General features: G+C 45.7%; 1 protein-coding gene across 2 annotated transcripts in view; it reads left to right on the top strand.

Annotated features, from left to right (window-relative positions):
• Positions 1–12,929, top strand: part of TTC28 (tetratricopeptide repeat domain 28) — a 107,536-nt gene that overhangs the window by 21,746 nt on the left and 72,861 nt on the right. The window contains exon 1 of one of the 2 annotated variants that reach the window (XM_059484984.1): positions 8,279–8,349. The exons of the other annotated variant lie outside the window; for it this stretch is intronic. Coding sequence (XP_059340967.1) covers positions 8,323–8,349 — 27 coding nt within the window. The 5' untranslated portion in view covers positions 8,279–8,322. Of the gene's footprint in view, positions 1–8,278; positions 8,350–12,929 lie in introns of those variants that run through there. 2 annotated transcript variants of the gene reach the window in all.

Raw genomic sequence — 12,929 nt, 5'->3', positions numbered from 1 at the left:
GAATCAAAGGAATCTCTTTACTCCAGTTTTCACAATTTTCACTTGTACTTCCTATTAAGGATGGTTCCACATTCCAGCAGAGGCTCTGGTGCCAGACATTGCTCTCTTTACTGATCCTCAGCTCTCTCTGCAGATTAACTGGCCTCCAGGAATTATTTGAATCTCTTACCCAACAGTGTTTCTCGTGCAATAAAGCCAAAGGTGGGTTTAAGCTTTTCTGTATTTCAAGGTGAAAATATGAGGTTTTTTCCTAGATTTTTTTCCCCATGGATTTTGAGGTCAACTAAAAATATTTTTATTCAATACAGAATGTGTTATCTGGTCATTGGTGTACAGAGAGTTAAATATAGCTTTGCTTCTCCCTCCTTTTGCACAGGCTCTAATTAAAGGGAGGAGGGGAGATGCTGGAAGGCAGCAACAGGAGAACGCCTACAGAAAGTCAGGAATTCTTTATCCAAATGGAACATTTCGAGCTTGAGAGATTTTTTCTGTTTTATGTATTTTTTTGTGTTTACTGATGATTTTTCCTGCTAAAAGGATCATTGCTAGCTAATAGTATTATAATCTTGCTGGTCTGTGTACAGGGCTACAAAGAAGTCTCCTGTGGTTGTCACAGAGGTAAATTGCCACTCTGGAATCTTTGGAACTGTGCCATCCTGAGGAATCTGCTTAAGGGTGCTCTGATGGTTCCTCTCAGAGGAATGTGAGATCTGTGAGTTGCCAGAAGGTTCTTATTGTACACTTGTTGAGTAGAAATGATTCTGCTGAGCTCAGAGACTGTACCACAGCAGGGATCTGGTTCCTCCTGTCTGGGATTCCCAGGCATTGCTGCCGTGCTGGCAGCGAGACCCTGGCCTCAGCAAGCCATGGAAAACTCAGGAGGCAAATTGAGTTCTGGGCTGTTTTCATAAGGAAGGGCACAGCTCTGTAATTGTCCCTGTGCTTGGATAGGTCTGGTTACTGCTCCCAGGCTTCAAGGCATAAACTTACAAGTGCCATCAGGAGTTTTCTTCCTCATAAACAAGATGCACCATTTGCTGTCTTCTTCATGCTGTAGAAGATGGATCTACCACAGGTATGTTACCAGATTTTGTCTGTTCTCTTAGAATGATCAGGACTCCCAGCAGAAAAAATCAGATTTAATAGGCCAGGCTGTTTGATTTAGGGACCAGCTTGTCTGTCTGATATGGGGTTCCTGTATCACTTCAGTTGAGGCTAGCAACAAGAGCTCTTTAATTTTCTTTATTTTTAATTTAATTTTCTATTTTCTATATTTTATTTTTTTATTGTTTTTGTTGAGCCAGGAATTATTTGGAATAAACCATTGTAAAACTGTATCAGTTTGAGGACATTAAAGTCATGGTAATTAGGCCTAAGCCTTTATACAACTTAATTAGAAGGAGAAGAATAACAGCACACTTCTCTGAAGTGTAAATATGAGCTTATTGGCAGCATTTTACCTAACTCTGATGTTTGTAGAATGGAGGTTGGGTAGCAAAGTGAAAACCTGACAATCACTGCATTCCTGACAGCCTGCTATGATGTTGTGTTGAGCAGTGAAAGTCTGTGCCCAGGCAGAGAGAATATCAAACCAATTTGTGTCTCTTTTGTCTGTCATTGCTGGTACATGCAGCATATAAAGGAGGCATCGTGTGTAGCAGGGTAATTCAAGATCTGTTGAGTCTTTTCCATTTCTCTTAGACCTTAATAAATTGAAAAGTTTTTGGATAATTCTTCCCCTTTGTTATTTTTGCTTATTTCATTCAGGTAATTCCTTCCCACACTTCTTTTTTAGAATATTTCTGATTCACATTCAGAACCTGCTATTAACGCTACTGTGTATCATGTTAAAAATACCTACCTCAATCTTTTTTCCAGCTATAATTACTTAATTACATTTCAGTTCTAATTGAGTTTTCTCTGCTGCATGGTGGGGCCTGGGCTTTGGGGTCTGTGGGTGACACCAGAGTCCTTGTTCCAAGGGGTCCAGACACATCAGCAGAGACATTCTGGGAAAGCAGATAATGTTATTTTTTCCTATTTGCCCTGTGCCTGTGCAAAAAGCCTCAATTTCTAACGTATCTGCTGCTAATATCACTTTTTTAAATGGAAAAATCTGTGCTGGAGAAAAAGAAAGGTGAAGTGAGTACAGGTTTCAAGACTGGGTTTGTGCTTCTGGGTCTGCTGTGGGGTCACCTTTTGTAGTAAAACTTCAGTAAGAAAATATGCTAATTGAAAAAATAGATTATGGAGTAATCTAATATCTAGTAATTAACTTCCATTTACATAACCTTCAAAAAAGTATTTTAAACCAATCTCTTATCATCAGTAAAAACTTTTATGTAGATGCATATTGAATATTTTTTTATTTTTGGTTCTTGCAAATAATTCACCCTTCACCTTTCCTGTCAGGCATGAATGGAAACTGCTGCATGGTTGTCTCCTTCTGTTTCTCCACAGAGAAAAATTTTAGTACCTCTTTAAGCCTTCTGCTTTTTCAGTGCTGGATGTTTGAGCAGATGAAGGTAAATTAAACAGATGTGTTCTGCATTTTTAGGCTGGAGCCAACAGCTGTCCTGGTTATTCTTAAATGCTCTCAGAACTTTATGCAGAAAATGCCATCGAAGTCAGGTTCTGACTGAGCCTTGTGTGCTGGCTTCACTGCTGCAGGACAAAGCTAATTGGGGCTGCCTTGGTCACTGACAGGGGCTCAAGTTCCTATTTTGGTGAGCTCTCCTGATTTTACTGTTTTTAGTAGTGAAGCTAACTAAAATTGCATCAGAAATCTTCATTGTAGTGCTGGGTTGGAGATGCTTCTCCTCAGCAAACTGCACTGGGTGATTGTTTCAGGTCCCTCCCAACTCGAACTCTTCTATTCTAAGGATCTTGGATGTGACTCCTCAGAGAGGCCAAATTGTCTCTGCTCCAATGATTTCAGTGGTGCTGTAGGGTTTTACAACACCTTAAGGTTGTTTCCCACTTTTGAAATGGTTATCTCTGACATGACAGTGACAAGGTATTCTTCAGATTAGCTGTAGAAGGAGTTGCTCCTTGAACATCTGTCTTTCTGAAGAAGATTTATCTGATTCTGGTTTTGAGGGTTCACTGGCTGTGTGTAGAGACTCTGTCATTGTAGAGGAGTTCAGTTTATTTCTTTCCTCTGTTCTCTTCCTGCTGCAGCAGTGAAAAGGGCAGCTGTGAGATACAGCATGCTGTGCTTCGGGAAGATATGGTGCTGCATATGGATAAATTGTGTCACATCTCTTATTCATACAGTCCTGGCTGAAAATGTGAACAGACACAAACAAAATTCCTGGTACACGTTTTACAAGGAAGTTCAGCAGGTGAACTGCCTATCATTTAAATCAGTAAGAGAAGAGTCCTTAGGGAGTTTTAAGGGCTGTTTCTGACAGTTACAGGATCTTTTGTTGAGTGGCTCAGGGCTCAGGTGTAGGATAGCTTGGGTAACATGCTTACATTTCCACAGTGGGGAAGAAGAATTGAGAATAGACAAAACAGATCCTTTACAATACAATAGTTTTATTGTGTAGCCCTTTCAGACAAAGCTAAAAAAGAATTTTTATTAAAACTTTGCATATGCTCCTATGATTTCTTTAAATTGAGAAGGTATGTTCTGTATCCTGAAAATGGAACAAATTTAATGTGCAGAGTATGTCACCAGACTCAAACTCCCTCCCTGCTCACCTGTGAGCTCCAGAAGAGCTAATTGTTAAAGCAATAAGTTTGGCTTTAATTTATTTTATCTTTCAGTTTCTTCATGTCATTGTCAGGTGTATCTGAAATCCACCTCTTTAGGAGAAGTGTCTAAGTGGGGATGTGATTTTAAACCATAATTGAAAGGTTTCTCATTTAATTTGCTGCTGGGGTTTGGGAGTTTGTTAGTTCCTCTAGTGTATTGATGGATGTTTCGTCAGTGCAAGAGTGTCCTTAAAGGTACCACAGGCATCCTCCATCCTGCTTGATTTTATTTCATATTCAGAAATTCTCAGAATTCCTTCACTTCAACACAAACCTTTCCTTTGAATCAATTGCTTCTTCCAGCAAATTATCATCTCAGGTCTTTAGTCCAAGCAGCATCATACCAGGAAATGCAAGATTGTTTTCAGTCTCACTAGTGTCTGCATGTAAGATAATAGAGCTTGCAACTGGGATTTCTGTGAAGAATTCATAGGAATGTCTTTAAGGTGCAGGAGCAGGCAGAGGGGCATGATCTTGGGGAATAAAAACAGTGTTTTGGTTCAGGAACCTGGTAATATTGTAAGTATACCTTAAAAACTATTTAAGTTTGTATAGCCTTCTCCACTAAATTAATATAAATCTCCCATTTTGGGCTATTAAGAGCTTATTTGAGGCTGTTATGCCCACAGAGACACTGAAGATGTGAGTGCTGGCAGATCCTGTGAATAGCTGGAGTCACTGGGTAAGGTGGGGCAAGGGAGGAAGAGCAGCTCTCCTGGTGAGAACTTCCAGGTGTTAGAGGTGATTTATTTGGCTCCTCCTTACCTGAGACAGCAGATGGTGATGGAAGTTGGCAAGGGAAGACTGGGAGAAGACCCACAGATAGCAGAAAGAGTGTTTGCTTTTCTGTGAATCTTTGCCTTCCAAGTATTGCTTTGACCCACATCTTGCCTGAATTACACTTGTCTCCATAGCAGCAGTAATTGTACTTCCTATGGAAAAAAGGAGGGGCAAGTCATAATTAGAAGCAGGTGCCAAACATGGTTTTCTGCTCAGGATCATGTAAGGGTAGAACTGAAGCCTCCAAAGCCAATAAGAGAGTCTCAGTAGTTCTGAAGGCAAACACCTTCCTTGGTAAGATGCAGTTAAAATTTGGGATATGTTTCCTATCCATGGAAGCACAGAAATACATTTTGCCATAGGACTATCACACAGATATTTCACAGCACATCATGTTTATATAATAGTCACAACTGAGGTGCCAGCAGAGACTCTCACTGTGCTGTGAAGGGAAGGGTGATGGAACAGAGCACTGAGGGCACTGTGTTCTCTCTCTCTCTGATTATCACCTCTCTTCCCCCTGTTATCCCTCATTTTCCCTTCTCTTTTCCAAAGCATGGAGTAGGGCTTTCATTTGAAACACCAAAGGATGGATAATGATGGAGTGTTGACCTTTTATTTCCTGAAGGGTGTGAAATAGATGGAGTTGTGTCACAAGATTTGGTCTGGTAATTAAGGGAGAATTCCTGCACTTGAAGGGAGTTCCCTTCTCCCAGAGCAGAATTTTCTGAACTCCTTTTTCCCTTTTGCAGGCCAGGCTTGCTCAGCAGCTGCTGTAGCTCAGTCACTCATGCAGAGTCTCATCTGTAAACCCTTGTGAGGTGCTGTGTCTGCCTTCAGCACTCTGGCTGGAGGGGGGAAAAGTGGCAGACACAGAAGCACTGTGTAATGAATTGAAAGCTGCTTTATTAAATTCAGAAATAAAAGGACTTGATTTCATTATCCTTCATGAATTTGCCAGGGGACTCAGCTGTTAGGAGCTTGGAGCTGTTAGGTGCTCTGCCTGTGTGGGTGTTACTGAAGTGCTGGCATCTCACACTGCCAGGGAAGTGCAGGTTGGTGCTCTGAGTCTTCATGGACCAGCACTGACCAGTTTAGCTGCTATCTAAGTAGAGTGACACAATGAACTGAATTCTCATTCTGCTTGGATAGCCTGACCTGCAAACTGCTCAACAAGCCATCTCCAACAGGACCTTTTCCTATTTGCGCTGTGTGATTGTTTCTGAGTGATGCTTACTTGAGTTGAGCAAAATGAATTTCAAAGTGTAACAAAGATATCAACTTAGAATTTATTGAAAAGAAAGGATTATGCAAGAAATGTGGTAATACATCAGACAGTTCTAGGTTCTTGCCAAAGATTAATTTGAAGAGGACACTTTAAAAGGTTTTTTATCCATTGAGCTGTAAGATTGAGAGCTATCAGATATGTCTAATAATGCACAGCTTGCTTCTGATGTTCACTGAGTGTAGGAAAGGAGGACCGTATACTGGACTGTCAGATCTACAATGCAAATTTAAAAAATTTACAACCAGTAAATCAAGGAAAGTAAAAAAATAGAAAGTATTGGTGTAGGCTGTCATTGTGCTGGATTATTTTGTGCTAACTGGCCAAAATTATGACCATTATTCACTCTGAAGTAGTAAAAGGAATAAAATATGTTTTTTTATGTATTTCCTTGTCACTGGACCTGAGATGATTGGAAATGGTGTCACCTTTATCTTATCTCAAGTTCCCTTATGCTTCAGTCAGGAGTCACATCCAGGGAGGGGTGGGCTTTGGTGGTCTCAGCTTCTTTGCACAGTGTTGCCATAATGGGCAGTAAGTCCTTCATAACAATGTTTAAGCCATTAACTGTAACATTACAGTCTCTCATGACAGCTCCTGCATTGCTTCCACTTAATTATCCTTACTTGGGAAGAATTTCAAAAACCTCCTGTTGATTATGTCAAAACACCACATTTTGTAATCTGTGTGAATTTGATGAAGCTTCCTTCTGACAGCCACGTGGAGACTGGCATTGTCTGATGCTGAGCACTTATTTTCTTGACTCAGGCACCAACTGCTTTGTACAGAACTCTTCAGAATTGTCAATACCAGTTTTTCAATTTATGGAAATCTGAGTTCCAGGGCCCACTGCTCTGCTGAAGGGCAGAGCTCTGTGAGACACTAGGTCTGAGGGGTAAAACCAGCAAGAGTTCCTGTTCCAGGCCACACCTGTTCTTTTCAGTCCTTGCTGCATTTCAAAGCTTTATTTTTCACTTTTTACACCGTGCTGTCACATGCACTCAAACTTCAATAATCCAGGGGAAGGTGTGGGAACAGAAACACAGAGCTCATGTTTGAAGGTAGTGGGACAAGATGGGACCTGCTGAAAGCAGCTTTGGGTCTATAGCTGAGTTTTGTGTCACTGTGGAAGGGAGTGGCATCTAAGCATCAGGGTTGGATCTGAAATACCCCTGTCAGTGCTCTGGTCTCCCTGAGACCCAAGGCATGCTGTCCTTTAGGACTGAGGAGCTGCAATGGAAAGAAGCAAGTGCTGTATTTCCAAGGGACTTGGCAGCGAATATTTTTTGACCTGTGTTTTGATATTACATTTGCCATTAAATTTATTGTTTACCTCCGAGATGCTGCATTGTTGGTCATTCCCGCAGCAATGCGCCATTTCAGTAACGTAAGCATGGAATTAAACTGTACTGTGTTCATGCCCTAAGGATTTGTAACTCTCTTGAGCCTATTAGAACAGCCTCAAAACAGCCCCAGAGCTCAGGCTGGAGCTGTGTGATGTTGGAATAACCGGATCCTTGGAGATGGCCACAGTGCCCAGCTGTGCTGCAGCCCCAGCCCTGGCAGCGGCAGCGCCACGGGAAAAGAGCGTGAACAGAGGGCAGAGCTGGGGCTGCACAGCCCTTCCTGCTGCTCCTCCGTGTGCCCGGGGCTCACCTGTGTGCAGGACACAGGGACTGTCCCCGTGTGCTGGGCTGTCCCCGTGTGCCCCTGACACGAGGGTGCTGTCCCCGTGTCCTGATGTCTCCGTGCCCGGACATAAGGGCTGTCCCCGTATGCCCCTGACACTGGGGGCTGTCCCCGTGTGCCGGTGCCACACGAGCTGTCCCCGTGTGCCCCTGACACTGGGGGCTGTCCCCGTGTGCCGGTGCCACACGAGCTGTCCCCGTGTGCCCCTGACACTGGGGGCTGTCCCCGTGTGCCGGTGCCACACGAGCTGTCCCCGTGTGCCCCTGACACTGGGGGCTGTCCCCGTGTGCCGGTGCCACACGAGCTGTCCCCGTGTGCCCCTGACACTGGGGGCTGTCCCCGTGTGCCGGTGCCACACGAGCTGTCCCCCTTGTGCCGGGTGGCACCGACAGGGGGCGCCAGAGCCGCTCCCACTCGCAGCGCCCCCTGCCGGCCCGGTGCGTCCGTGCCCGCTCGCGTGCGGCGGGGGCGGGGCCGGCGCGCGGCGGGGGCGGGGCCGGGCGGGTGCCGCCCCTGAGCTGCCGCGCGCCGGGCGGGCCGGGCCGGGGCCGTGTCCTGGTTCGGGTCTCGCCGCCCGCGATGCGCCCGGGAGCGGCCGCGCCCCGCGGGCCCCGGGCGTGACCGGTGCGGGCGGAGCCGCCGGCTGGGCACAGCCCCCGCCCATGGCCCGCGCGGCCGGGCCGGCTGCTGTCCCGCGGGACGCGGCGCGGGCCTGGCGGCGGGGCCGGGCAGCATGACCGCGGGCTGCGGCCCCGCTGCGCCCGCCGCCCCAGCGCCACCTTGATGCTGCACGTCCCCGCTCTACAAATATGATGAAATGGCAGCCCCGGAAGAAGGTGAGTGCCGGCGGGGTCCCTCGGCGCTGCCCCGGCCCCGGCGAGAGCTCTCGGAGCCGCGGGCGGCGCTCGGACCGCGCCCCGGCACGGCCGCGGCTCCCGGTGCCCGCGGAGGGCCCGCCCGGCCGGAGCGCGGGGTCCGTGCGGGGCCGCGGCCGGGACGCTGTTCCGTGGCGCTTGGCAGCGCGTTTTATGGATGTTCTTTGAAGGGAAAACCCAGCAAAGCGAGTGGGCTGTGCCGCCCCTCTGCGGCAGTGACCCTTTGCTCCTGGCAGCTGTGGACTATTAAACTTTTTATTTTCTTTTTTTTTTTTTTTTCCATTTTAGTTTTTTGTTTGGTTTTTAGTTGTTTTTTTTTCTCGTTTGGGAAAGCCTGCTTGAACCAGCAGGGCTCCTTCTGTAGCATGTTGTGTGATACTGTGTCTTACATCAGGGAAGAAATCGGAATCATATGTGAAAGGCATGAGAGTGTCTCTGGCTGTGAGTGTGAGACGCGAATAAACGGTGTTAGACTGTCCTGGTTGGAACGTGCCTTGTGCCACTGCAGCTCCGGCTGATCACTCAGGCTTTGTACACGGCTACCTCATCTCTTTTCAGCTAGTCTGAAGCTCTTCCTACACGTTTTTTTCAAGCAAGTGATTGTACCTAGTGAGAGGAGTTCTTATTTCAAGTCATTGTCTTGTAAGAAGGATAAACAGATGACAGTCAAGCTTGGTGGGAGTGTTGGTGCATTTTTCAGGTCCCTCTGTGCCTCCTTTCAAACTGGTTTTAAGATGTCTACAAGCTGTAGGTTTTTAAATGTCTGTTTTTACTATTTTCAAGCGAATGTGCAGTCACTCCTGTGGTTACGGCTGTGGAAACCCCTCCAGGCCATGGTTACAGCTGTATTGACTGAACCACTGAAATATTATTCTTGGCTGTTGGCTGGACTCCTCGGCTCTGGAAGATTCTGTTCGGAGTGTCAGGATTCACTCGGCAGTATTGGCTCACCCACTTATGCTTAAATCACCATGTCAGATGGTTCTTTTTTTTCTCTGCATCATTGTCTGTGTCCAAATCGAGTTGATTTGGGGCAACCAAATTTGATTGTGTAGAGGGCACACGAGACAGCTGAACTCCTCTGAACTGTCAGGCTTGCCTGAGCAAAAAATAATTCCTGTTCCTGATGTGATGTGATGCAAACTGTGTTCGTGTTGGGGTAGGCTGTGTGTTCAGCTGTAGTCCCAGGGAATCTCAGCAGAGGTTCCTCAGGCTGAGCTGCCAGCAGCCTCACGTGAGCACGGCTGGGATTTCTGCTGGCCCGCTGCCCTTGCAGCGCTGCCGTCATGTGCTGCTCGCAGCAGCCTCAGCAAAGGGGCTGTGCACACCACGCTGGGGATTCTGCTGCCCCAGCTCTGAGTGGCACAGAAGATGAGACAGGGCAGCTCTGAGTGGCACCACAGCCCCTGGTACTGCTGGTCCTTTCCTCAAGTGACTTCCGAGAAGTCATTTCCCTGTCTGGTCCCTGTTAGAATACCCAAATAGGAGCTGAATGCTTGTGCTGCTTCACTGAATCGGGAGTCTCCCTTGATTTATTTGTTTATGCTTGTGTTCTTTTGCTTTACCCGTGTTTTTGTTATTAAATGTTTTAGGTGTTTTGCTCATTGAAAGATATTTGCCTTCACAGCTGTGAAATGGTGCTGTGTAGAATCTCATGCAGTTTATTAGTCCTGTGTGTAACCCTGGAGTATGCTCCTTTGTCTGGTGATTCACAGATACAGCTATTGCCTGGAATGTGTAACCAGTTCTCTTGCCTTCAGCAAGTGAAAAACTGAATTTGCTTGTGGCTGAAATACTCCTGTTGTAAACCATGTGTGTTTTTAAGTTTAAAAAAATGACTGTTGTTTACTGATATTTTCCCTCAAGCATCAGAACTAATAAAGACTCTTTTCCTGTGGACCTTGGTGACTCACCTCTGGCTCCACTTCCTTCCAGGTTCCCCCTGCATCCTTGTCTTCCAGTCCAGAGCAAGGTCCATGCTGGCCAAGTGCCCTGGGATGCAGGCACTGGGCCCAGGACCAGGGGCTGCCAGGGCAGTGTGTGAGTCTGTTGCCTTGGGAAGTCAGGCTGGAATTGCATCCCCTGCCTTTGGGTGAGCACAACTGCACTGACAGCGTCTCAGGAGCCAGGAATTATGCAGGGTCTGGCTGCAGCCATGACTGATTCGTTACATTGATCATATTCTTTGAAAAGCATAAAATCAGCCATGTCAGTGTGTTCAGCAGCTCAGATTTTAGGAATTTCATAGAATTGTTATGTTTGGACGCCAAGTCCAACTGTCAACCCTGCATCACCATTTCACCACTAAAGCATGTGCCCCAGTGCCACATCCACATGGATTTGAACATTTGCAGGGATGATGACTCCACCACTACCCTGGGCAGCCTTGCCAGGGCTGAACAACTCTTTCCATGAAGAAGTTTTCAATAATATCCAACTAAACCTTCCCTGGTATAACTTGAGGCCATTTCCTCTTGTCCTGTCATTTGTTATTCAGGAGAATAACCCTCAGGTGGCTACAGCCTCCTTTAGGGAGTTGAAGGGAGGGAGAAGATCCCCTCTGAGCTTCCCCAACTCCTGCAACTCCTTCAGCTTCTCCTCATCAGATTTGCTCCAGACCTTCCCCCGCTCTGTTCCCTTCTCTGATGACCTCTTCCATGATCTTCTCTGGCACTGAGGGCAGGCTGGCAGTTCTTGTAGTTCTGGAACCAAATCTTTCCTTTATCAAAACCTCTTTTTGAAATTCTGAAATCAAAAATCTTTTTGAAGATTCCTTTGGCTCCAGGGTACAGTTTGCTGCCAGAGCCACGTGTGCTGCCCACAGGATGCTGGCTCAAGTGGCTCCCTCCTCAGTGAAATGGTGATTTTTGCCCTGTACTTGCCTTGGGCTGCTCTGACCTGTTGTTGGCCAGGGTTTGCTGCTGCTCTGGGCTAAGAGGAGAAAAGAATGGTGTGGATGGTGGTGTGGTCGTGTTTGCTGATGCAGAATAGTAAACCTATGGATAATGATAAAAATATCATTATAATTGTGAGTGCCTGATGAGGTACTGGAGTTCAGATGAAAGCCCTTCTTTCCAAACTGTTCAAGCCAGCAAGTTGCATGAAGTGGTGCTTCATGTTTATGAAATGTACCTTGTTTATATGTAGGAGCAGTGTGGGAAATTCTGCCTGCTTGAGCCTGATAACAGCAGCTGGTTTAGATACTAAACAAAATTGCACAGAGGAGTCAATTGCTAATCAATTCTGTGACTAAATGCTGGACAAAACCTGAACTGACTGTGGTGGGTGTGGATGTCATGAAGCATTCAGTAAATCATCAATAGCAACACAGGGCTGAGCTGAGCTATCCCTTTGTTCCTCACTGCCACAAGTTAGCCATATTTACCAAGAACATTTCTGTAAGAAGATTCATTCATGTGTAATGCCTCTGTGTACAAACAGCTTCTTCAGTTTTCCTGGAGTACAGAAGAAAATATGCTCTTAGGAAATTCATGCAAATCTCATTATCTCTCTGCCATAAGTTACTCTCTTGGAGATCAGTATTTGTTTTTTGAAATCTGAATGTGTATATGATGGTATGTCCAAGTCCTCTGTTTGTATTTTCAGTTCGTGCTGGAGACTGGATTAGTGCATTTCATCTTGGTCACTGTGTAATAGTAGGATCCAAAAGCTCAGATTTATGTTTCTTTTTCCTTGTAATCTGTAACTTTGTGCCACCATTCCTGGCTCCATCTGTTCCTGCTGCTGCTGAATCTGGGCACACACATCATGTTCTCCATGGGAGAGGAGCTGTTTTCTTGCTGTGCCATTTGGAGCTGAAATGGGGTTGAATGGGAGTGTTTGGGTTCCTGGGACAACCTCTGTTATTCACTAGAAACAATGAAATACCTTTTTGTGACCTTGTTCTTGTCAGTAATGATGTCTGTGTGACTCTTACAAGCAAGCACTGTGGGGAATCTACAGTGATTGCAATCTGTATTGTGCTGCAGCTAAAATGTCACAGGCTGTGGAGTCTTTTTCCATGGGGAATGGAATGGGCAGCCCCTGGGTGGGCCATTGGTGTAAAAGTCACTTTTTCACTCTGTGTTGCGGGGTGGAATGGATTATGCTGTGGGAAAGGGCTGGGGAATGCTTGCAAGGCTGATCATTCCTGCAGAGGAGCATGAGCTCAGCTGACCTTGGTGTCCTTCCTTCTCTGGGCAGGTTGGCAGGTGATGGGCAGCACTGGGATTGGTTGCATGAGGATTTACTGATGTGGCAAATACGATGATTTTTCTAAGCTGGAAAATCAAACTGATTTCCAGAATTCTGTTCATATTAGATGAAAATAAGCAAATTAATTTTTTAAAAATATTTTCCCCCTTTTTTCTTCTTTTCCTTTCTCACTCTTGCTTCTTTCCTTGCTTTCATAACTGGCAGTTGTCAGAGAAGTATTCATGAGCTTTCCTATTTTATATTTTTAAGAGACTTTTAAAATCTAAATCTACCCTCTTATATGCTTAAATAAACAGAAAAGGATAGTATTCCTGACCTGTTAAATA

This window comes from Ammospiza nelsoni, chromosome 18, assembly GCF_027579445.1.
Source record: "Ammospiza nelsoni isolate bAmmNel1 chromosome 18, bAmmNel1.pri, whole genome shotgun sequence".
Taxonomy (NCBI): Eukaryota; Metazoa; Chordata; class Aves; order Passeriformes; family Passerellidae; genus Ammospiza; species Ammospiza nelsoni.
Note: the sequence above shows the minus strand (reverse complement) of the source record. Positions and strands in the feature narration are given on the sequence as shown.